This window comes from Equus caballus, chromosome 14 (genome assembly GCF_041296265.1).
Source record: "Equus caballus isolate H_3958 breed thoroughbred chromosome 14, TB-T2T, whole genome shotgun sequence".
Classification (NCBI taxonomy): Eukaryota; Metazoa; Chordata; class Mammalia; order Perissodactyla; family Equidae; genus Equus; species Equus caballus.
In genome coordinates, this window is record NC_091697.1 from 105,249,261 (window position 1) to 105,272,964 (window position 23,704).

General features: G+C 40.9%; 1 protein-coding gene across 4 annotated transcripts in view; it reads left to right on the forward strand.

The window, feature by feature from the left end:
- ANKRD31 (ankyrin repeat domain 31) overlaps positions 1-23,704 on the forward strand; it is a 174,280-nt gene extending 150,576 nt beyond the window's left edge. For 3 of the 4 annotated variants that reach the window (XM_070234674.1, XM_023618164.2, XM_023618165.2), the window contains exons 23-25: positions 5,776-5,916; positions 12,891-12,993; positions 23,343-23,704. In XM_070234674.1, coding sequence (XP_070090775.1) covers positions 5,776-5,916; positions 12,891-12,993; positions 23,343-23,488 — 390 coding nt within the window. In that variant the 3' untranslated portion in view covers positions 23,489-23,704. Of the gene's footprint in view, positions 1-5,775; positions 5,917-9,637; positions 9,764-12,890; positions 12,994-23,342 lie in introns of those variants that run through there. The other variant, XM_023618167.2, reaches the window with a different exon arrangement.

Here is a 23,704-nt window from a genome sequence, read left to right on the forward strand (position 1 = left end):
TTATACACCCAACAATTAATTGTTATAATTATTATTTCATAAAATTTTGTGATTTTTAAATAAACTAAGGAGAAGAAAGGAGAACAGGTATATATTATAGCTTTTGTTATATTAACCTTATTTATTCTTTCTTATTCTCTTCATTTGTTCCTGTGGATTTGAGTTGCCATCTGGAGTCATTTCCTTAGCCTAATAAAACTTTGCTCCCACCCACCTCTGTTGTGCTATTTGCAAATATATACAGTGTATGTATATAAGTTTATACACTTGTTTTTAAAATCAGTTAAGAAAGGAGAAGAAATATTCATTTATATATCTTTTATAATACATAATTACCTTTACTGATGCTCTTTGTTATTCCGTGTGGATTCATATACCATTTGGGGTCACTTGCTTTCAACCTGAAGAACTTCCTTTAGTATTTCTTGTACGGCAGATCTGCTAGCATCAAATTCTCTGTTTTTGTTTATCTGGAAATGTCTTTATGTCACCTTCATTTTTGAAAGAGGACTTTGCTGAATATAGGAATCTTGGTTGACAGTTTTTCCTTTGTACACTTTGAGTATGTTATCTCACTGCTTCTGGCCTCCATTGTTTCTGATAAGAAGCCAGCTGTTAATCTTCTTGGGGCTCCCTTGTAAGCGATGAGTTGTTTTTCTCTTGCTTCTTTCAATATTTTCTCATTGTCTTTGACTTTTAGCATTTTTACCATGTATCTGTTTGTGGATGTCCTTGAGTTTATCCTACTTGGAAGTCACTGAGCCTCCTGAATGTGTAGATTAATGTTTTGCAATACATTTGGAAAGCTTTTAGCCATCATTTCTTCAAGTATTTTTTCTGCTCCTTTCCCTCTCCCGTCCTTCTGGTACTCCCATTATGTCTATGTTGGTGTGCTTGATGGTGTTCCATGTTTCTCTGAGGCTTCTTCATTTTTCTTCGTTCTTTTTTCTCTCTGTTCCTCAGCTTGCATAATCTCTTTGATCTCTCTTCAAGTTTACTAATTCTTCTGACATTTCAAATCTGTAGAGCCCATCTAGTAAGTTTTTCATTTCAGTTTTTGTACTTTTCAACTCCGTAACTTCTATTTGGTTCTTTTTTTATAAATTCTGTCTGTTTATTGATATTCTGTATTTGATGTGAGATTGTCATGATACCTTCCTTTACTTCTTTTTTTTTTTTTTTTAAAGATTGGCATCTGAGCTAACAACTGCTGCCAAGCTTTTTTTTTTTTCCCCTGCTTTATCTCTCCAAATCCCCCCCAGTACATAGTTGCATATCCTAGTTGCAGGTCCTTCTAGTTGTGGCATGTGGGACGCCACCTCAACGTGGCCTGATGAGCAGTGCCATGTCCACGCCCAGGATCTGAACTGGTGAAACCCTGGGCTGCCGCAGTGGAGCATGCAAACTTAACCACTCAGCCACAGAGCTGGCCCCCTTCCTTAACTTCTTTAATTATGGTTTCCTTTAGTTCTTTGAACATAATTTTAATGGCTATTTTGAAGTCTTTGTTAAATCCAACATCTGGTCATTCTCACAGGCAGGTTCTTTTGCTTTTTGTTTGTTTTGGTGTATGTGTCATACTTTCCTGTTTGTTTGCATGTATCATAATTTTTTGTTGTAACTGGATATTTTAGATATTTTATTTTATTTTTTTAATTTATTTTTTGAGGAAGATTAGCCCTGAGCTAACGTCTGCCGCCAATCCTCCTCTTTTTGCTGAGGAAGACTGGCCCTGAGCTAACATCCGTGCCCATCTTCCTCTGCTTTTATGTGTGGGACATCTGCCACAGCATGGCTTGCCAAGTGGTGCCATGTCTGCACCCGGAATCCAAACTGGCCAACTCTGGGCTGCCGAAGCAGAACGTGTAAACTTAACCACTGTGCCACAGGGCCAGCCCCTTTTAGATATTTTAGTATAGATAATATATTGTAGCAACTCTGTGTACTGATCCCCACTTTCTCTTTGGCTTGTTACTGTTATATGGCCGTTGGTTTAGTTACTGGCTAGATGGTTTCAGTGAAGGCTGTTTTCCCCACAGTAGTGTTAAACTTCTGACATTGCACCACGTGGACTGAAGCCTTGGCAGGGCTCTTTGCCTCTTTCCCTGGCCATACCCAGCTGTTAAGCTCCACTTATTGCTGGTTGATTTTTCTGTTGTTTTCAACAATGACCTGGGGCATAAGTTGCTCTACAGACTAATCCAATCAAATGTGTGCTCCTTTGAAGGGAGAGTTCCCAAGGCTGGTGTTTGAGATTTATTCTGACCCTGGGAAGGCTCTTCCCTGCTCTCTCTTGCCATTTCTCTCCTGAAAACTAGCCAGCCTGCAGTTTAGCCTGTATCTCCAATGAATTGCCAGTTTGTTTTCAGTTGCTTTTCACTACAACCTCCACTGTTTTTGAGAGTGCCCTTGAACTTGAACTTCTCCATGTTCCGTTGCAAATGAAGAAGTCATTTCCATTGGGAGGATATTAGGAGCTATCTGTTTTAAGCCTTGCTGCTTTTCCCAGGCAAAAATCTCGGCACCCTGGCTCTCAATCTGAGGGTGGGGACATGGCAACGTCTCTCTGAATGACACCCCTGTTTTAGCAGCTGAGCATTCAGTGTAGGGAGGCACAGTAACCTCATGGCTTTTCAGCTTGCCTCTCCTGACATGAAACGACCAGCCTACACACCAGGGTAAGAATTACTGGGGTCCCAGTGGTCTCATTGGCACCACGCCACAGGCAGAGCCCATCTCAGGAGTGCCGGCTAGGCAGAGGAAGGGAGCCTCACCTCTTGGCTGTCCTCGCCCACGGCTTAGCCTTATTGACAGATGGCTCAGGGGAGGGTGAGAAGTGCTGATGTCTTTTCCTCCCAAAAAGGGAGTCTTCTGACTGGGAGCTCCAGGGGGAGAGAGCCCTGGGTTCCTGGCTGCAGCAAGTCCAAAGTGGAGGAATCTCCACCTCACTGAGCTGGGAGGGAGGAAGGAAGCATTCGTGGTTCAAATACCACAGATTCCAACCCATTTTTACCTAATGTTCATAGATTTTGTTGAATAGATGTTTCTTCGTTTGCTGCATGCCCTCATGACCGTTTCCAGACACTTTAAAAATTGTTTTAATAGTTTTCACCTGAGATTGGATCCTTACTCTATCAGGCCAGAAGTTAATTCTCGAATGTTTAGATTCAGTGTGAGTTTTGATTTAGTTAGGGTTGAATCTCTCATGTGGTATTTGCTTTCTATTTCTCTCATCTTCCTTTGTTCCCTTTTTCAGCTTTTCTGCTGTATTTCAATTGTTGGTTTATCAGCTGTAACTCTTTATTTTAGTTGTGACTTTAGCATTTATAGTACATATTTTTTAACTTCTCACAGTCTGCCTTTTAGTGATATTATACCACTTCATGTATACTGCAAGAACCTTAAAATAGTATACTTCCATTTCTCCACTCTTGACCTTTGTGTTATCATATATTTTACTTTTACATAATGTTATAAACTCCACACTACAGCGTTCGTTTTGTATTAGCAGTCAATTGTCTTTCAAAGAGATTTAAATAAGGAAAAATATCTATTCCACGTAGTTACTGTTTCTTTGCTTTTCTTTCCTTTGCTGTAGATCCTGATTTTCGTTCGCTATCATTTTTCTTCTGCCTGGAGGACTGCCTTTAACATTTTTGTATTGGAGGTCTGCTGATAATGAATCCTGTTGACTTTTGCATGTTTGAAAAAGTTTATTTCATGTTCATTTGTGTGTGTGTGTGTTTTTGATGAGGAAGATTGGACCTGAGCTAACATCTTATGCCAGTCTTCCTCTTTTTGCTTGAGGAAGATTCACCCTGAGCTAACAACTGTGCCAGCCTTCCTCTCTTTTTCGTATGTGGGATGCTGCTGCAGCATGGCTTGATGAGTGGTGTATAGGTCCGTGTCCAGCATCTGAACCTGCGAAGCCTGGGCCACTGAAGCAGAGCACGCAAACTTAACAACTATGCCACCAGGCCAGCCCCTCACCCTCATTTTTGAAAGATATTTTTTGCTAGGTATAGAATTCTAGGTTGGAAGGTTTCTTTCTTTGAATACTTTAAAGATGCTGCTTCACTGTCTTTTTTCTTCTGTTGTTTCCAACAAGAAATATCCTATTGTTCTTAACTTTGTTCCTCTGTAAGTAATGGGTCTTTTTTTCCGTTTCTGGCTGGGAAAAGAACCCCGTGACAGCATTAGAGGCAATGGCACCTGGCATTTTCAAAGGGCTGAAATAGTGCCTGTTCCCAACAGAGGACTGACCTCAGCAATGAAAACCTCAGAACTGATGGGGCGTTGGCTGGGTGCTCAGAAGAGCCTGGCCTCAGGAGTTTAGCCCCCTAAAAGAATCTTCTTTTAAGATTCTCTCTTTATTTCTGATTTTAAGCAATTTTGATTATGATGGGAATTGGTATAATTTTTTTCTTTCATATTTCTTGTTCCTCGGGTTTTTTGAACTTCTTGAATCACTGGGTCTCAGATTTAAATCTCAAATTTGGAAACATTTCAGCCGTTATTTCTTTCAATATTTTTTTCTTCCCTTCCTTCCTTTTTGAACTCCAATTACACACGTATTAGGTTGCTTGAAGTCATTCCACAACTCACTGATGATCTGTTAGTATTTTTATCCTCTTTTCTGTTTCATTTTCTGCAGTTCCTATTGCTGTCTTTGAATTCACTATTCTTTTTGTTTGCAATGTCTAATCTATCGTTACCAATGTGTTTTTCATCTCACATATTGTAATTTTCATGTCTAGAAGTTTGATTAGAGTCTTTTTTTAACATCTCCCATGTTTCCACATAACTTTTGAACGTGTGAATTATGATTATAATGACTATTTAATGTCCTCATCTGCTAATTCTGACATCTTTGTCGGTTCTGTCGTTTTCAATTGATTGCTTTATCTCCTCTGGCTAGGTTATATTCTTGCTTCTTTCCAGAGCTGTTAATTTTCTATTGGATCTCACACATTGTGAAATTCACCTTGTTTGATGCTGGATATTTTTGTATTCTTATAAATATTTTGGAGATTTATTCTAGGATGCTGTTAAGTTACTTGGAAACAATTTGATCCTTTTTGGGTCTTGCTTTTAAGATTTGTTATGCAGAATTGGAGCAGGGTTCAGTCTGGAGCTAGTTATTGCCCACTCCTGAGGCCAGACTCTTCTGCGTACCCTACCGATGCCTCGTCAGTTCTGAGCTGCTTCTACTCTTGCTTTGGGAACAGGCACTATTTCTGCCCTTTGCGAATGCCAGGTGCCATTCCCCCTACTCCTTTCAGGGGTTCTTTTCCCAGCTTTGGGTAATTTCCTCACACACATGGCCAGTCACTACTCAGCTGTGTGCTTACAGAGGACCCTCTGAAGATCTGCGGAGTTCTCCCTCTGTGTATTTCTCTCTTCTTTGCTACCCTGTCCTGCAGACTCTAGCTGTCTTGCTTCCCTGGACTGTGCTCTGTCTCTTCAACTCAGGGAGTCCACAGGCTTTGTCTGGATTCCCACGCCCTGCATCATGACCTGGGAGCTCTCTCGAGGCCATGAGCTGGGACAATTGTAGGGTTCACCCTACAAATTCTTACTTCTCAGGGATCACTGTACTTTGTTGCCTGATGTTTGGTGGCTTCCAAACCATTGTTTTGTATATTTTGTCTGTTTTTCGGTTGTGTTGGGTGGTAGGATATGTCTGGTCCCTGTTAATTCATCATGGTCAGAAGCAGAAGTTTACACATTTCAGCTGTTTTTTAATCTTAATTTTTGTTTTATTTTTTACTTCAGGAGACTACCCACAAAGCCAGTGTTCTGTTGAGTGGTAAAATTAAGGTAGAAAATGGTCAGATTTATCAAAGTCCAGTCACCTGGCTCAAGGATGTTCTAGGAGGTGAAAGTTATGTGACCTGGAATTATGCTTGGAGTAAGGTGGGTCATTCTTAAGTTTACCTTTAACTTCATATTCAAATGGAAAGGTACATGCTTTTGGATGATAAAACGGTTTTCTTTTTGTTCTTTAAGAAATCTGAAAGTTCTTCGAGTAAGTTTTTGTCCTCCTGTGTCCCTTCTGCAACATGCTACAAGCTTCTCCCACAACTCCTGTTTGCCAGACTTTCCCAGGAGCAGGGGGGCACAGCTGACTGAGCCTCTGCTTCCTTGTCCTCCCCTAGTCTCAGAAATCTGAATGCCCCCGTCTGCCCCTGTCCTCCCTCTAAGCGATTTCAGGTCTTTGTGACTCCGCCTTAGGAAATTTGGGACCGCTGGTATATTGATAATTTAGTTAAAGTGTTATTGGTATTTGACGAAATAAAGCAAAATCTTCCCCTTAAGACAAAAGGAATGAGCGAGGGGCCTAAGACCCACAGAAGTTACGGTGCACTTTTATGTTTGAGTGTGGTCTTATCTGTGAGTTGCTAGCCCCCCCAAAAGAAATACTTCCTTTCATTCAGACTTCCCAGACTTAGCAGTCTCCCCCTCAGTTCTGTCTTCTGAGTTAAAAGCCCAGTTTAACCATCCGTTTGAAGACCGTAATGACTGACACCCTTGCTCACAGACCAGTGACCAGTCACCCCCAGGTGTCTGTGGCACCACTTCAGGGAACAGACTTACATGACTCTCCCAGGAAAGGTGAATCATCAGATGTCCACCATTACTGTTTCACAGAATTGCAGAGGCCTTCAGCTGCCACCGCCCATTACAGTAAGCCTCAGAGCACCGAGCAGAGGAGGCACAGTTTCCTCGCGCCTTGTTTGCCCAGCTCAGCTCTGCCCACCCTCCCTCCTAGGTCTGCGTCCCTAAATTCTGCATTCTGGTCTCCTAGACCTTTGTGGCAGGTACTTCCAGAACTGTGTTTCCTTTCTTTCACTTATATCAACACATTTTGGATTTTCTCTGTTTTATATCTCTCTGTCCTTTTTTTCCCCCCTTAAGTTGTTTTTTTTTTTTTTTTTGATTTCCCACCCCTGGAGTCCCTAGGCCATCTGCTTTCAATTCACCCTGCTCAGTCCTTTCCATGGATTCATAAATCGTATTTGCGTGTTAGTAACTAACATTTTACCCATGGAAATCCCTTTTTATTACAAAGTGTCTTAAACTTATGATAGATTATATCATTTTGCTGAAACTGAATCTGTGCTCACATCATGAATATGGTATTGACTGCTGTACTTAAGGCTATCCTGAGCTCCACATGCCTCTGCTACAGCGTGCCCAGGGTTGACTCAATTCGCCCACTCGTTTCTCTATTGGAACTACCGCATTTACCTTTGAATAGCTGGCTGTGACATCATTTGGCCCTCACTCTGTGCTTGTGCCTCATCTGCGTATCACGTATCACGTTTCTGCTGGTCTTTTCTCGTTAGCCGTGCCAGTTAGAGTCATATTGTGTAACACCCATGTGATAGTGAAGCCAAATGCAAACTTTGGCACTAAAATTAGGGCAATTCTTGGATATAAGCTATTCATACAGATTATCTGATCAATCTTAGATTTTTTTTCAATTATCTTAAAAACAGAATTTTAACAGTTTTGAAAATTGCTATAGGGCACTCATGTACTTCTAGTAAATACCCAAAGCTGAGAAACACTACCCCAGTAAGTTCCATTACAATATTTAAAAGCCTCTTTTAAAATTTACCACAGAAACCTCTGCGTCCTCTTGTTTTGGGGTAACTCCTGAATTCACAGTCACTTCTTGATGAAAGGAGCTTTTTCTGCATTGGTAAATGTAAACATTTCTACTGACTAGTTCTGAGAGTGGTGGTAGGACAATGGGGCCAGGAGTGGTTGGTCGTCAGCCAAGTAATGCCAGAAAACTAGGGCTTGTCCTATGTCAGACAGGATGACAGAACCGCTGCACACAGAGATGACTCATCCTTCCTACCCAAGCAGCTGGGCTGCTGTGCAGCCTTGCCAAGGGCATCCTGATGCTCCCTCCCACCGTCGTCACTGATTCCACTCACTGCTGCAGTCTCCCAGCTGTTAGGCTTCATCCTGATGTGGCCGAGTGATCTCCGGGTGGGAGACAGGGGACCAAGCTAGTTCCTGGTTCCACTCTTGAGTTATGCGATCTGGGCAATGGTTTTCAATCTTGCTTACACATTAGAATCACTTGGGGAGCTTTTAAAAATTACAGATGCCTAGTGGGCCGCAGCCCCGGAGGGCCTGGCTTGGAGACTAGGTGGCAGTGTTTTTAAAAGCTCTCCAGGTGACTCTAATTTGCATCCTGGCTTGAGAATCACTGAGCTGGGTCAAGTTGTTTAACCTTTCTGAACCTCAGTTTTCTTATGTATAAAATAAGTAGTATTGCTAAATGGTCTCAAAAGACCCTTCCAACTTGGAGAATCTAGATTGTAAACCTGCGTGGTTTATAAAGCAGTTTTATGTATATTCTTTCACAACAACCCCATGAGGTAAGAAGGTCAAGTATTATCTCTATTTATGCACATGAAAACAGGATTGCAGAGGGTTAAGTGACCTGATTAGCCTAAGGCCAGTAAATGCCAGTACCAGGACTAGAACCTGATTCCCTGTACACTGCTTTCCACATTTACAACAGTGGCACAAGGGAGGCTCACATTCCTTCCACTGGAAACAGGTTGTCCCAACTCAAAATAGCACCAAGTATCATCCAGCTGCCTTCATGCATTTATACAAAGCGTCATTCTTGTACAGCAAAAATTACCCACTTCCACAGGAAAAAATGCCTTTCTGTGATACAGTTGCAGTATGAAAATCATAAGAATGGCAATGACAGTTCATTTTTGTGAATGCAGAGGACTGGATTTATGCAGATGAAAAGTAGACTGCCATTTTGGACAGTGACTCAAGGAGCACTGACAGATCTCTCATGCAAACACGCTTCCCATCTGGATGCCTTACTGTCTGAATTTCCACACTTATAAATTCGCTCCTTTGAATTTAGTATTGACTTTTCCCTATGGTCCCCCCCTCACCCTACACACTTTCTAAAAAAAATTCCTCCCACCACTATGATTACGAATATCAAGATATGGGAAGGTTGAGGTAGGAGTATAGGAACTGATGGGAATTATTGATCTGGACAAACAGCAAGCCTCATTCAATCAAATAATCACACTCTCAACGTGTCTGAAACCTCTTGTGAGCCCAGTTCTACTCAGGAAGACATGGTTGGAGATGTGGGCCCTTTTAAAATACAAATATGCAAGAGTTGGAAATCCTGAAGACGGAATAGTGTGAAAGGCCTGCTGCCCTTCCCTTTCCTCTGGCTGCATGGAGGGTCTGGGGAGTGAAGGAGGAGGGGCTCGAGGGCGGGGATTGGGACGAGGTGGGTCAGGCGAAGGTGGATTTCACTTGCATCTTTATTTCCCCAGGATCAGCTCTTTCAAGGCAGTTTTTATACTTTGTTACTACTTTCTGTCTTGCTTTCTGAATTCCAAGGGAAATATTTCATTTGAGAATTTTTTTTTTTAGCCAAAATGTGTTTTTGTGTTACAGTTAACATAAAAGAAAACGTAGTTTTCTTTTATTTCTTTGCCTTTTTCCACCCCTGAGATCAAAAACAATTCTTCTTTCCTCTTTCTTCCTCTTGGGGTGGTGAAAATTTGTTGAGACTTGCTTCTTAGAGCTAGAAATGGAATTAAACAGCCATTTGATCATCCATGAACAGATTCCCATTAGTCAATACCAACAAATGGTTTTTCTGAAGACATACGACAAATGGATTGATACTTTCAAATAAAATGGAGCCCTAGAAGGAATACAAATTCTTGGACACCTCTTTAATATTCAAAGGCAGGTTATGTTTTATATTTTTTCTTGATGCATATTAGTACATAGAGTATAGAGAAACCTTTGTTACTGCAATTAATGACAATTCATACTGTACCTTATTTCTTCAGATAACTTATGAAATAAAGTTAATTGATCATTTCAGTTAGCTCATTAACTACATTTCCAGAATAGTGGCTGGCTGAATCATCCATCTACCCAAAACACACACCCACACACACCCCACACACACCACTTCTTCCCTAAGCATGATACTGGGGAATCAGCATAGACTGATTTCTGAGGAATAATGTGTTGTAAGAGCTTCAGGGGACGCATCGGTGGCCTTAGGGTGAAGCACCCGTGCCATTCTGCCCGTTAGAAAGCAAGGACACAGAGACCTACAGATCCCTCACCTGTAGCTCCGACTCTTACTCGTTCTCCTCTGGGGAAGGCGGCACCCCATCAGCTGCCTTTCATCAGAGAAGGGGTTTGGGTGGTGGAGTTGCTGGGATCCCTGTAGGCTGTGTCAGCCAAGACCCTAAGAAGCTAGCTACAGCTCTTCCTGCATGCATCTGTCAGAGCCTAGCGGCTGAGCTAGATTTGGATCCAGTGAGATTTAATTCAGGATGCAGAGCTGGAGTCACAGGTAAGTGTGACGGCTGTTTGCTCTCATGCTTTAGCCGACTGGAACACAGACACTGTTATGAAGTGGACACGGACGGTTTCCAGAAGTGACCTAGTGCCTGTTCATTATTATCCTTGTTCAATAAGTCACTCCTACCTTGTGGAAAATAGATTTTTAACTCAGTGGATTTTCTTAAAACTGTGTTCTTTGTATGTCTGAATTACCCCCTAGTGGTATGTGTAAGACCTATGGGGACTCATGACCGCTAAGGCTACTAAGGTACAATTTAACACCTTGTATTACCCAGCAGTAACTGATAAAAGTGTACTTTAAATCTGACATGTAGGTAAAAACATGCTGAGCCTGCATGTTGATGAGTGTGCAAGGTGTGTGGGATATTGTCAGAGCATAATATGAACAGAATCCATTGTTGCTAACTGTTAGTTGATTAGAGCACGGACAGATGGCATTTCGGGGCCTTGCTTCTCCTTCTTCCATGGCCAGGGAGGATTGCTTAGCACACGGAGCATTCCAGGTCTGTGCTATTTCTATTCCCAGGTTTTGTATGGTCATGGGATTGAGCCCAAAGGGTCCCACACCTTCCAGATCCCCTGGGCCTTCCTCAGCCTGTCCAGTAACAAGCAGTTATTGAGCACTCAGGATGTGCTAGACAGTATGCCAGATCCTCTTCACATCTTATCTCTTTTAATCCTCACAACAACTCAGTAAGCTGGAGGTACTTGTTTTACAAATGCACAAACTGAGACTTGGAGAATTTAAGGATCTTGCTTAAGAGCAGGGACTTCAAAGTTTTTTCCCCAGCATTGTCAGGCACTGGTGAAGTACTGGGGCCAGCCCGGTGGCGCAGCAATGAAGTTTGCACATTCTGCTTCGGCAGCCTGGGGTTTGCCGGTTTGGATCCCAGGTGTGGACCTACACACCGCTTGTCAAGCCATGCTGTGGCAGGTGTCCCACGTATAAAGTAGAAGAAGATGGACATGGATGTTAGCTCAGGGCCAGTCTTCCTCAGCAAAAAGAGGAGGATTGGTGGCAGAGGTTAGCTCAGGGCTAATCTTCCTCAAAATAAATAAATAAATAAATAAAATGTGATACAGATCCTGTTTTCAAGGAGCTTATAGTTTAATGGAAACAGACACATTAACACATAATTTCATTTAAATAGGACAAATGCCTTGAAATATGAGCACAGAAGTTATGGGAACCTAGAGGAGCATCATTACTTGAGCTTAGAGGTCATAGAAAGGCATCCTGGAGAAAGGGATGTTCAAGGTGAGAAGTGTAGCTGCAGTGAACCTAGCTTCTGGGATCTTTTATGAGATCGCCCTAGAACTAAGAGTGGAGGGGCTGGCCTGGTGGCGCAGCAGTTAGGTTTGCACGTTTCACTTCGACGGCCTGAGGTTCGCCGGTTTGGATCCTGGGTGCGGACATGGCACTGCTTGACAAGCCATGCTGTGGTAGGCTTCGCACGTATAAAGTAGAGGAAGATGGGCACGGATGTTAGCTGAGGGCCAGTCTTCCTCAGCAAAAAGAGGAGGATTGGCAGCAGTTAGCTCAGGGCTAATCTTCCTCAAAAAAAAAAAAAAGTGGAGAACCCAAAGGCCTTCAGGCCCAGAACATTTCTTTCTTTTTTTTTTCTTTATATTGTCAGGCTTTTTTTTTTTTTTACTATCTTTTTTTTTTATTGAGTTATTGATAGGTTACAATCTTGTGAAATTTCAATTGTACATTAATGTTTGTCAGTCATGTTGTAGGTGCACCACTTCACCCTTTGTGCCCACCCCCCCAACCCACCTTTCCCCTGGTATCCACTAAACTGTTCTTAGTCCATAATTTTAAATTCCTCATATGAGTGGAGTCCAGGCCCAGAACATTTCTTACAGGTGTTTGCCAGTCTGCCATAGCCCGGCCCTGTCATGTGTAGCTATTTCTAAGCTGTGTCCTTTTGGGCTAATAAACAATAGCTAAGTTCACAAATAAATCAAAAAGCCCAGAAAACTTGGAAGCATAGACCTGAGATATTATTAATCTAATCAGTTAAGTATCTGATTTTTTTGGAAAGAACCATTACTTTTATGTCTTAATTTTATTAATGCAACATTAATTTTCTTTAAGTTATAAGGTAGCAAGTGCTGGATTAATGGTTGTTGAATAAGTAAATGGATGAGAGAGTTAATGATATACAACACGGGTCAACAAATTTTTTCTGTAAAGGGCCAGAAAATAAATACTTCAGGCTTTATAAGCAAATGGTCTCTGTTGCAACTACTCAATCTTCTTGTAGCACAAAAGCAGCCATAGATGTTAACTAAAGGAATGGGTATCACTGTGTTCTAATAAAACTTTTTTTACAAAAAAAGGTGCAGCCCACACTTGGCTCTGGGCTGTTTGCCAATCTGTAATATACAACAATCAATACTTTACCAAAGTTACAACTTGTAAGAGACAGGTGCATTTGCTTCTTATAAAATGTATGATTTTAAATTCTGTGCTTAATCATGTGCAGGTAACATATCTGGGGAAGGAGCTTTTAACGTATATTTCTGAGGAAATACCCATACCTCCACAACCCAATCTGGTATCTCAGCAACATCAGCCTTGTCTTCCAGGTACGTGCAGACCAACACCCATTTCTCAGTTGTGGGAAAAACACACCCAAACGTACTGAGAAAGCGATCCTTTTCTTTTTGTCTTTTTTTTCTTTCATTCAGGTGAAATTCACATAACATTCAGGTAACCATTTTAAAGTGAATAATTCAGTGGCATTTAGTACATTCAGTGTTCTACAACCACCACCCTATGTGGTTTCAAAACACTTGCATCACCCCAAAAAGAAACCTCTTACCCATTCAGTAGTTCCTCCCCATTCCCCACTACCCCCAGTCCCTGGGAACTACCAGTCTGCTTTCTGTCCATATGGATTTGCCTGTTTTGAATATATCATGTAAATGGAATCATACAATATATGGCCCTTTGTTTCTGGCATTTTTCACTTAGCATAATGCTTTCAAGGATCATCCACACTATAACATCTATCAGTACTCCATTCCTTTTTATGGCTAAATAATATTCCATTGTATATATATATCACAATTTGTTTATTTGTTCATCCTTTGGTGGACATTTGGGTTGTTTCCACTTTTTGGCTATTGGGAATAAGTGCTGCTCTGGACATGTGTATACATGTATTTGTTTGGGTACCTATCTTCAGTTCTCTTGGGTATATACCTAGGAGTGGAATTGCTATATCCTATAGCAATTCTATGTTTAGCTTTTTGAGGAACAGCCAAACTGTTTTCCACAGCAGGTGAACCATGTCGCATTCCCACCAGTAATGTTCAAGGATTCCACTTTCTCCACATTCCCACCCACACTTGTTTTCTGTTTGTTTACAGTACTCCATTTTTAACCATAGTTGATTCTAGGAGAATTTAAGAAACGACACCTTCCCTCACAATTCTCTCTGAATATATGCTGTACTTAGATTTGGGTAGATTTTCTTTCTAAGTGTCATAAGGAAAAAATACCATTGATTTGGCATGATTGGGTTCATTTTCCATCTTTTCTAAAAACAGATACCAAAATTCATCTTTGTTTTAGTGTAAACGAGTATGCTTTATCTGATGGAATAAGTCTTAGTCTGAGAAAACTGAAGAGAATGTAGTCTTCACCAGTAAGCAGCAGATTTTGAAATGCTCTGGGAAGAGGCCGCACACATTTCTGAAAGACAGACATAACTGATGTCACGTTACCCTTCTCTGCCACTGCAGCCCCTGTTTTTTTACCCCGGTGTCCCTGTCTCAGAGTAATTGGGGACAGTGTAGGCAGGGAGGAGGTACAAAACAGAAAATGATGATTCTGTGATAAGAGGCAAGAACCAGAGATTACTATCTCCCAGCCCTAACCAGGGGCTCCCCAGGGTTATTCCTGTCCTTACAACAAACCCCAATAATTCAAAGTACTTTCCTATTCTGACTTTATACTGAATCCACCCTGACCTCTCAGGGTCCTTCTTTTGTCTCAAAAACTGGTTTCAGAATAGGGTGCATTTTCCCCAGTTTTCTGAAGACAGCCTCGAAAGTGCTTTTCATCATTTTGGGGAAACAGATCAGGTAAAACAACAATTGAGGGGAAGTTAAAGGGATCAAGAAATTGGAAAGAGTTCTCGTAGTAACTCCTGGTCTTTAGTTCCTGGCCGTCACTGCAGGTCTACCTAATTCACTCTTGGAGTAGGGCCCAGGAACCTGAATTTGTAAAAGTGATCCTTATGCAGCTAGGCCGACTAGAGATTTTGAATGACAGGGGTATCTCATTTCTCATGCAGATAATAATTTGAAAACTCTTCCGCCCCTCACTTTGATTCCGAAGAGCACCACTCTCACGCGCGTGTGTGTGTGCCCCCCCCACACACACACTTGGAAGAAAGCCACGCAAATCCTTTTTCCTCCTCGTTTCTAACCTCAAGAGTCAAAGCAGAAATATAAGTTCTTTCTTACATCACAAAGGTGGCCCGCTGCTCTCCCCTAGTTCTCGGTAGGCATGTCCAACCCAGCCCTGCACCTCCCTCCTCAGAGGGCTCGCAGTTCTCTGCTAGGTGAGCGCGACATAAAAATGGGTTCTGAACTACTTCTGTTGCCTTCAATATAAAGTTTCTTGTTACTAATTTCTTTCCAGAAATCCTTTAGATATTTCAGAAAATGTGAGTGCTAATTTGAGAACTGTGGAGGTTGCCAGTCTGCCAGCCAGCTGCTTGTTACCTTGATCTTGCCTCGGAATCCACAGGCAGGGCCCTGCAGGCGTCTTACAGGCTGCTCTTGGAGTTCTGTTTGAACCTCCTTAATTTAGGATTCTTTTGTACCTGGCTTTGTGGTATCTGACAGAAATCCTAAGACCTGGCAAGTTAGAAAAATGTAAACTCTCTAACTCTGTTACGAGGAAAGTGCTCAGGAGAGAAACTTTTTCCCTCTGCTGCATATCAAAATGCGGTCATGGAAGGCATGACTCTTGACACTGCAGAGACAGGAACAGGAAAACAAGTCCCTGTGGAGATCATCAGCCTGCTTCAGATCACCAACGTAATCCGTCCACCAAGGCTTTTTGATGATCGTGCTCTTCGGCATAGTGTTTTTTGGGAGTCAGGGAAAGTAGGAAGAGCTGTTTACGTCTTTCGTAACTAGCATGGCGGTGCGTCTGGTGTGCCCAGGGCAGTCCCTGACCCAGCAAAGCTGTTAGTAGCACTCCCTTCCACTTGCAGACATGCCATAGTTAGATGACCCCTATGGGAACCAAGCAGGCAGGTGTTGGAAAAAATGAAATTTGGACAAGGTTAAAAAAAAAAAGAGAAACTTTTTAGTTCCATTTACTTTTGTAAGAAGTGAATAGATTCTAACATACTATTGTGCAAATAGATGGTCAAATCTTATGTGTATCACTCTATATTACAAGTAATTGCTCGCTACCTAATCCCCTGATAGACTGAGAAAATCTCTGAGTTTAGAGAGGCTATTATGGGCTGTTCCTTCCTTTTATTTTCCCCAGTGGCTGGCACACAGTAGCTTCCCAGTAAATGTTCACTGAATAATGTTCATCAGATAAATGAATGAGTGAATGGAAGCATGAATATAATCCAAAGGACTGCTATTTTAAAACTAAATTTACTTGTGATTGTCTTTTTTTTGAGGAAGATTGGCCCTGAGCTAACATCTGTTGCCAATCTTCCTCTTTTTTTTCCCTCTCCAAAGCCCCAAGACATAGTCGTATATCCTAGTTGTAAGTCCTTCTAGTTCTATGTGGGATGCCACCACAGCATGGCTTGATGACAGTGTGTAGGTCTGCGCCCAGGATCCGAACTGGGAAACCGTGGGCTGCTGAAGTGGAGTGTGCAAACTTAACTACTCGGCCACGGGGCCGGCCCCTGACTGTCTTAATAGGTGGACATGACTAGACCTCACAGGCTGTAATGGAGTTTGTGGTGAAGAATTCAACAAATGGCAAATGAGATTTGGGTTAGTTAATATTATCTGCTTTATCTGATTTTCTGCTTTTTATTGTGAGACATAAAAGTGATGGCCCTTCGCATTTTCTCAGCCAGAAATTTAAAAGAGAACTATCCCTCCCCCACCCCTCCTCTCCCTTTTTAGAGAAATTGTAAAGAAATCTGTTTAACTTTGTTAACCATTTCCTAAACTTCTTTAATTGTATGATATCTGTTAACATTTCATGGGACAAATAGCAGGAACCTCAATATTCAATTTATTTCTACATATCATTTTGGGTCCATGGTATTACAAAAATCCTGAGTCACAAAGATAAGTGATAAAAGTTTTTAATCTTGCCATTTTAACACTTTCTTCAATGAACCAGAAATGACAGCTTTATTCTGAGTTCAACACAAAAACTAGTTAAACTGATAAATGCAAGTCAATGTATTGATGGACTCAAGAGTCTTAAAATGTGGTGTATTAACACATTTGAGCGTGTATGTTGTTTCTAATTAAAGATTTTAAACATACAAACACCAGCTGTTAAAAATGAAATTCTGTTGGTGAAACCCCTGAAGTCTCTGTCTCTGAAGCTGTAAAGTCGGATGAGACTCGGGTGCGTTTCCCCTTGAACTTGCCCAGCTGCTCCCCGCCTCCCTCCTCTCTGCCTCCTTGACTGCACTTCCTCTTCTGTATTATTGAGGAAATCTTCACTGATATTTCAGTATAAATTGGAAGAGAGGAAAGTGAACGTTCCCAAACTTCTATGTAATTTCTGATCACTGCGTACAGACATATAATGTATTTTTCACAAAGTTCTTTAAAAAAACTTTAAGATTGATTACATTTCATTATTTCCCTGGAAAACCAATTTTATATATTTATGCCCCCTTCGCCATAGTACCAAGACACTCAAAGCACATTAGGCTGAACGTATTCATCTAAGAAAAAAAAAAAAGTATCTCCTACAGTCTTTCTTGTCCCAAGCCATCATTTAATGTGCACTAATTACATAATTTTCTTTCATGGGGACCTAACATCACTATTCATTTGAAAATAGAACATGGTTTTCCAGGAAAAAGTACTCTATTTTTGTTTTAAATAAAAACGGTCCTTGAGCCACTGATAATCTGTTGTAAATAAGTGACTTTAAAGAAAGAGTTTTCTTCATTTCAGTGCTGTTACTGTGTTTCATTTCTCTGTACAAGCGTGTGTAACAGAGCACAAACATTCACAGTGCTTCTGTTTCATGTGGTTAAGACCTTCTTCAGCCTTAAACACCCAGGCAGATGGGGCCTGATAACAGAGCAGGAGGTGTTTATTTCAGCCCCTGTTTACAACGCTTCATTCTTCTTCATTACTTGAATCATAATTTGTTTTCATCCTTGAATCATGATGAACACTCTTTTGACCTAATCCATAAAGTGGAGGTTACATCTACTGATAGGGGATGAAAGAGAAGAAAAATAATCACCTGTTGAGCACCTGCCATGTCTGCGCCCTCTGCCAGATTATGTTACATACCTTAGGCCACGTCAGAGCTGCTTTCTGGTAGAAGTCCCGTGTTCATGTCCGTACAACAAAGGACAAAAACCTAAACATTTTACAAATAAAATCAAGTACCTCAAACCCAGTTCAGCTTAAGAACACCTGTTAAATTTCAGTTTTCCCCACGGAATGGGGACTTAAATAGTTTTAAACTTTGAAATGCAATGTTCAAGTCTATTTCTCGATTCCAGTATAGTTTTCACAGATAGATTTTGATCTTACCACTGTAAATCTATATCAAATTATTAATTTACCTTTAAATATCAAATCATATAATACTCCATCATCATATTTATCTTTTAGGATCTGTTTATTTTAAAAAGGCATTGAGCTTTGTATTTAAATAGCCATAATAGTTTTCCCCAGCATAACAAGAGCAGATGTGTTTTTACAGTCTGTTAAAATAACTCTTAATCACTTTGTCCTTGATTGGAATGATATGTCTGATTCATTATGAGAATGTATGCGTAAGTATGTTTGTTCATTTCCATTTGTAACTAAAGTAAGCAAAGTTTCCTTCCATAATCCTAATGAAATGTAGACTGCTTAGTTTGTAAGAATAAGTTCTGAAAGTCTGAGCTCAAGAATTTTAGAGTTAGAAGTGAACCTTATATGTCAACTAGTCTTGGGCCTGTTTTACAGATGATGAAACTGGGAGCCAGAGAGGTAAAATTGGTTAAATGAAAAGAGTTCATAGGTTAGTTATGTTTCAGAAGTGAACTATCAGTTAAAATAATGAATCTGGTTATTTTTGCATTTGATCTATTAAGGGAAATTTTTTAAAGAAACATTAGAGGTGGGGCTGGCCTGGTGGTATAGTGGTTAAGTTCGCACACTCCATTTCGGCAGCCCAGTGTTCGCGGGTTCACATCCTGGGCGCGGACCTACACGCTGCTAATCAAGCCATGCTGAGGTGGTGTCCCACATACAAAATAGTGGAAGATTGGCACAGATGTTAGCTCAGGGCCAGTCTTCCTCACCAAGATAAGAAAAAGGGAGAGTGGCATTAGAGGAAAAAGAAGAGTGAAAGTTAAAATTATTTTTAACTTAACCAATTAGCTTGTTTTTTTGAAGTGCTAATCAGTGCAACCACATAACATGAATAGTTGTGTGAGCCCATTCTTTTGCCTTGTAATGAATCTAGCAATTCAGTTTAAGTAGACTTGTGCAGAATATTTAAAATCTGGTGATATTACTTGAGGAAGATTTATTCCTCCTACCGGTCATGCATGAGCAGAGTGGCTCCTTAGCTGTGCACTTCTCTCCGGGATGCGGAACAGCAAGAAGAACCAAACGTCCACATGGACGGCTGTTTTCTGATTTGTCCTGGGTTGCTAAGTGTGCTACAGGTTAGAAACTTTGTTTACAGATCCCACAGGCCACTGACTTTGCCTAGTGAATCTACCTCAAGTAAGAGTGAAAAGTAAAGGGAGAGGGCTTCTCCCCCACAGTGGGGAGATTGGTGGTCTTCACAGCTCCTGATGGAAAAGTTCTTTGTCACAAAGAATCTACAAGTAGATGTCCTTGGTTATCATTGCAAAGATGACAATTATTTGACCAAACAGGGGATTAAGTTACTATTTCTCAGGCTTCTAATTTCTCCCTTCCTCATTCACAAAAAATATTTCAGTGATGGAACTTCTTTTTTTCATACTTGTTTCTTTTGGGCTCCAGAGTTAGGAGGTGTCTAGCCCCTTAAGCAGAAATAGACTTCTGAGCACCAATCCACTTAAACCTCCCCACAGTAAGGACTGGAAAAAAGAATAGTAGATATTGTCAGACTGACTGTGTGTGTTCCTGGTATTACAGCACTTTGCCTGTCAGTTTTTATTGCTGCAGATCGTAACAGCTTAGTTTTCCTAAGATCTTTCCATGGAACAGCAATGATTACTAATGGATCCAAAGTAAAAGCATCTCCTATAAAGGATATTTCGTTTAAACACTTTGCATACGATATCTGAATCTTGCTGCTTTGTTCCCTCTCTCAGCTCCCTACCCCCAGCGTGACTGTCAGGGTAGAGTGGAAGCAAGACTTCAGTGTTTGGGAGCGTTCCGTTTGGGGGCAGATCTTTTAAGGGTGTCCTTCTCGCAATCCTTTCTCTGTCCCCGTCTCTCTGCTGGCCCAAGCTGGGGGGAGTAGTAAGGGTTGAAGTAAGAATATAGACCAGATTAGTGGGGAAACTCTTGTTCACTTTGCTTTTATAGTTAAGTGCCTGTATTTTGTGCAACCTATTAAGTAACAGTGAATACACTGAGTACTATAAATGAATTATTAAATTTAAAAAATCTAAATCTCAGTTTCCTAACTACTTGGATTCTTTCTCTTTCTCATCTCACATAGTTGTACAAGGATTAAAGTATTGAAAAGTGCTGGGCAAATGTGTGATGTTATTATTAGAGCACAGAAACAAATTACAGAAGGATATGGTATATCCTGGATTGTTGTTGGTTACCTGGGCAAGTGGGAAAGGTGGGGCAGGGAGAGGGTGGGGAAAGACCATACCCATAGGCTATTTAGAGCATGTACAAAGACAAAACACTAAAACTCAGGTATAGAAGCCCTGAAGCCAGAAGACAACGTCCTAGAATATGCTGTGGAGTGAGCCCAGACTAGGGCCCGCAGAACAAAATCTCAGTTCCAGAACTGTCCTCAGCTACAGTAGTAACAGGTTCTTTGTTTCTCTGAGGACTGATAATGGAACCCACAATATATTTTCACTTATTTAAAGTAGGTATAGCATACTGCATATATGGTTCATATTTTAGGGAAGGAAAAAGCAAATAATTCTTAAAATATTACATACTGGCATTCATGCTTTCCTGTATAGATATATATAGATGTGGAGCAAAGGTTTGCTCAGCTTCAAAAAAGGAAGAAAAGTTAGTGAAGTTCTTTGGCTCTAACTTTGCTGAATGTTATTTGCCTGGAATGATTCAAATAACTTTGAAGCTTGTACTTTTATATAATGAAATAACCTAGCATTGTGTAGTTAACATGTAATTCAAGCTAGGATCATAAATTTGAAATCAATTTGCTGTATTCTTATATTTCCTTAAATGGAGAATACCCTGTTTAGCTCAGCTTTCTGTGTGCTTTTTGTTTTATTGCCCCTCCCCCCCATATATACTGGGAATTTTCTTGTGGATAACAACAAGGAAATTTGGAAGCTACAAGTTGTGGTCAGCAAAGGTGTAGGATCTTAGTCAAGTAGATAGTATGGGGGGCAGCACTGGCTGATTCCCAGTGTAGTAGAGGTGGTAGAGGAGGAGGAGAAGGCAGCAGAAGATGAGAGGTAAAGGGGTTGAGAACAGGTGTTTTGTAAGGAATGGCCTTTTTTTCCCCTTCCAGTCTGTTCATTGTGGAAAGGAAGCTGTTCTGTAAGAAACTAGGAGATGGACTTAATGCTATGTTTTGTGATGTGATATGCATGTTCCCAGAGCTTCATTTACATGGGTTCACCCAGGAAGTGGCACCTTCTGCTACTGAGGAGCCACTTGTAGTTTTCCTAAAGTAAGTCCTATGATTGTAGGAAATTGGAAGTGTCTTATGCTGACAGTGAACTTGAGTGGAGATGGAGGTGGGGTTTTGGCTGCCATGCCCTCTATCTCTTTGAAAGAGAAGTCATATGAATGGCCACTAGGCTAGAATATCAACCAAATAGGTCTTGTGGATCTGTCATGGCTAACCTATTGAGCAAGATATAAACCAAAACCATAGCACCCTACTGACTTTAGTAATAAAGTCAGCCTCGCTAAAAAAGAGGAGGTGCACCTAAAATGGTCCCTTTCTCTTAATTCATTACAGCCCCTAAGGAAGAGAGAGAACCCAGGTTCATCTCTAAGCAAAGCTAGTTTAGAGTGAAAAGTAGTCTTGAATAACACTTTACAGTTTTACAGAAAGCTTTCACGTATGTGGTGTTTTCTCATTTGACAAAGGTGAATGATGGGAATGACAAGGTAAAAGGAAAAAAAGGTTTAACCTTAGTATTGCTTTATTGAAAACACCTCTAGGAGTTACTAGGTTAACAAATGTCCATCTGGAAGTGCGGTTTTCTAAACATTTTTGCTATCTCAAGCTTCCCAAGTTTGGGCCAGTCTCTTTCCAGCACATCAGTTGGGAAGATGGGCAAGTTGCTTCCTCTGCCTACCATTATGTAGTTTCGTTGGTGATCTTCTCTCTGTGTTGGCTCATGTACAAGGAAGACCAGGAATAGGTCGTAGGCTTAAGCCAGGGTTTAAACACCGTGACTAGCATCCACTTTCTCTTGCTTTCCATCTCTCAGCTCCATCATAACAGCCTCTTCTCTCACCACCCTAGAGCTACGTGCTTCCAGATCCAAGTCCAGGGGGGAAGAATGTTGACATGACTCTTTCTAGAAGACCCAACAAAGATCTCGTTACTTCTCACTTCACTCTGAATGGATCATATTCTCAACCTAAATCAGTGCCTGTTCACTGATTGGCTTAGATCTAAATAAATCAGCAGGTTGAGAACAATTCACCAGAGCACATGGGCCAAGTGTGCGGGAAAAGGATGGTCTCCAGAGGCAAATTAGGGCAGAGTCACCACTGGAAGGATAAATGGATACTGAGCATCAAAAGCACCAGATTCCCACACAGACGTGTAATTATGTAAATCTTTGTATTGCTTAGAATGTTGAACAAAGCTCTTGGACTATGTGATATGTCCAACTGAAACTGCCTGGCCACGGTCACACACACATGGCATATTGGTGCAATCTGTGGAATAAGATTCAGTTTGCTGAATGATGTATAGCTCACATAGCCAATCTCTGAGAAGGGAGTCTGAGCCTGTGAGGGAAGTTGAAGGAACCAGGTTTAGGATCATTGACTCTTAGACTGGCAGAGCTAAAAGCGATACTGCTGACCATCCATGCTCTCACCTCTCAAAGGAGATGAAGTCCGCAGAAGCCGTATAACTTGCATGAGATCATATACCAAGTTTGTGCGACCTTGAAAATCGATCATCCATCTTCCAGCCTAATACTCTTCAGTAATAAGTAATGATAATATTAATAATAATAGCAGCTAATATTTATTGAATATTTGCTATACGTTAGGCAGTGGCCAGGCATTTCAGATGCAGTATCTCATTTAATCCTGATAAGTGTTTTATTCTTAATTTATGGGAAATTGAGGGCCTTGCACAACTGCCTTCAGAAGCTTCAGCATCCTTTTCTTGCCTTGGTGTTTTAGACTCCGCACAGGCTTCTTTCTCCCAAGGTGAGCCAGTGCTGGTTTACAGCTTTATCTCGGTACAGAAAATGGACTGAATGAAGAGTGAGCTGGTCAGAAAACCTTCTTGTGTGTGCTCGTGGACTTGAGTAGGGTCTAGAGGTTGTGATAAGTAAATTTAAATCTTATTTTTTAAAAGGCAGTTTTTAATTTATTGACACTTCCTTAAACAGGAGCTTCCAGAGAGTCAGTGCAGAGCATCCCACATTATCTACAAATAAATGAAATACTGTTAATCAGCGACCAAGAATTTCTCCCGTGCCATATAATGGATCAGCACTGGAAGTTCTACGTGGAATGTGAGGAGCTAACGTTCTAAAGCCTTATCTTCTTAGTAATTTATTAGGTATTTGTTCATATTGTTAACCAACATTCATATTTTATCTTGTGTGGGCTGGTGGACCTATTTTAACACACTTTATGAGTTGCCACTTAAGATGTGTGTTTACTGTTGTAAGAAAAAATATAACTCTTCAACTATTATGGTAGGATTAATACTTTTTTGCCATTGAAATAAAGGCCTTTTTGAAGTGAA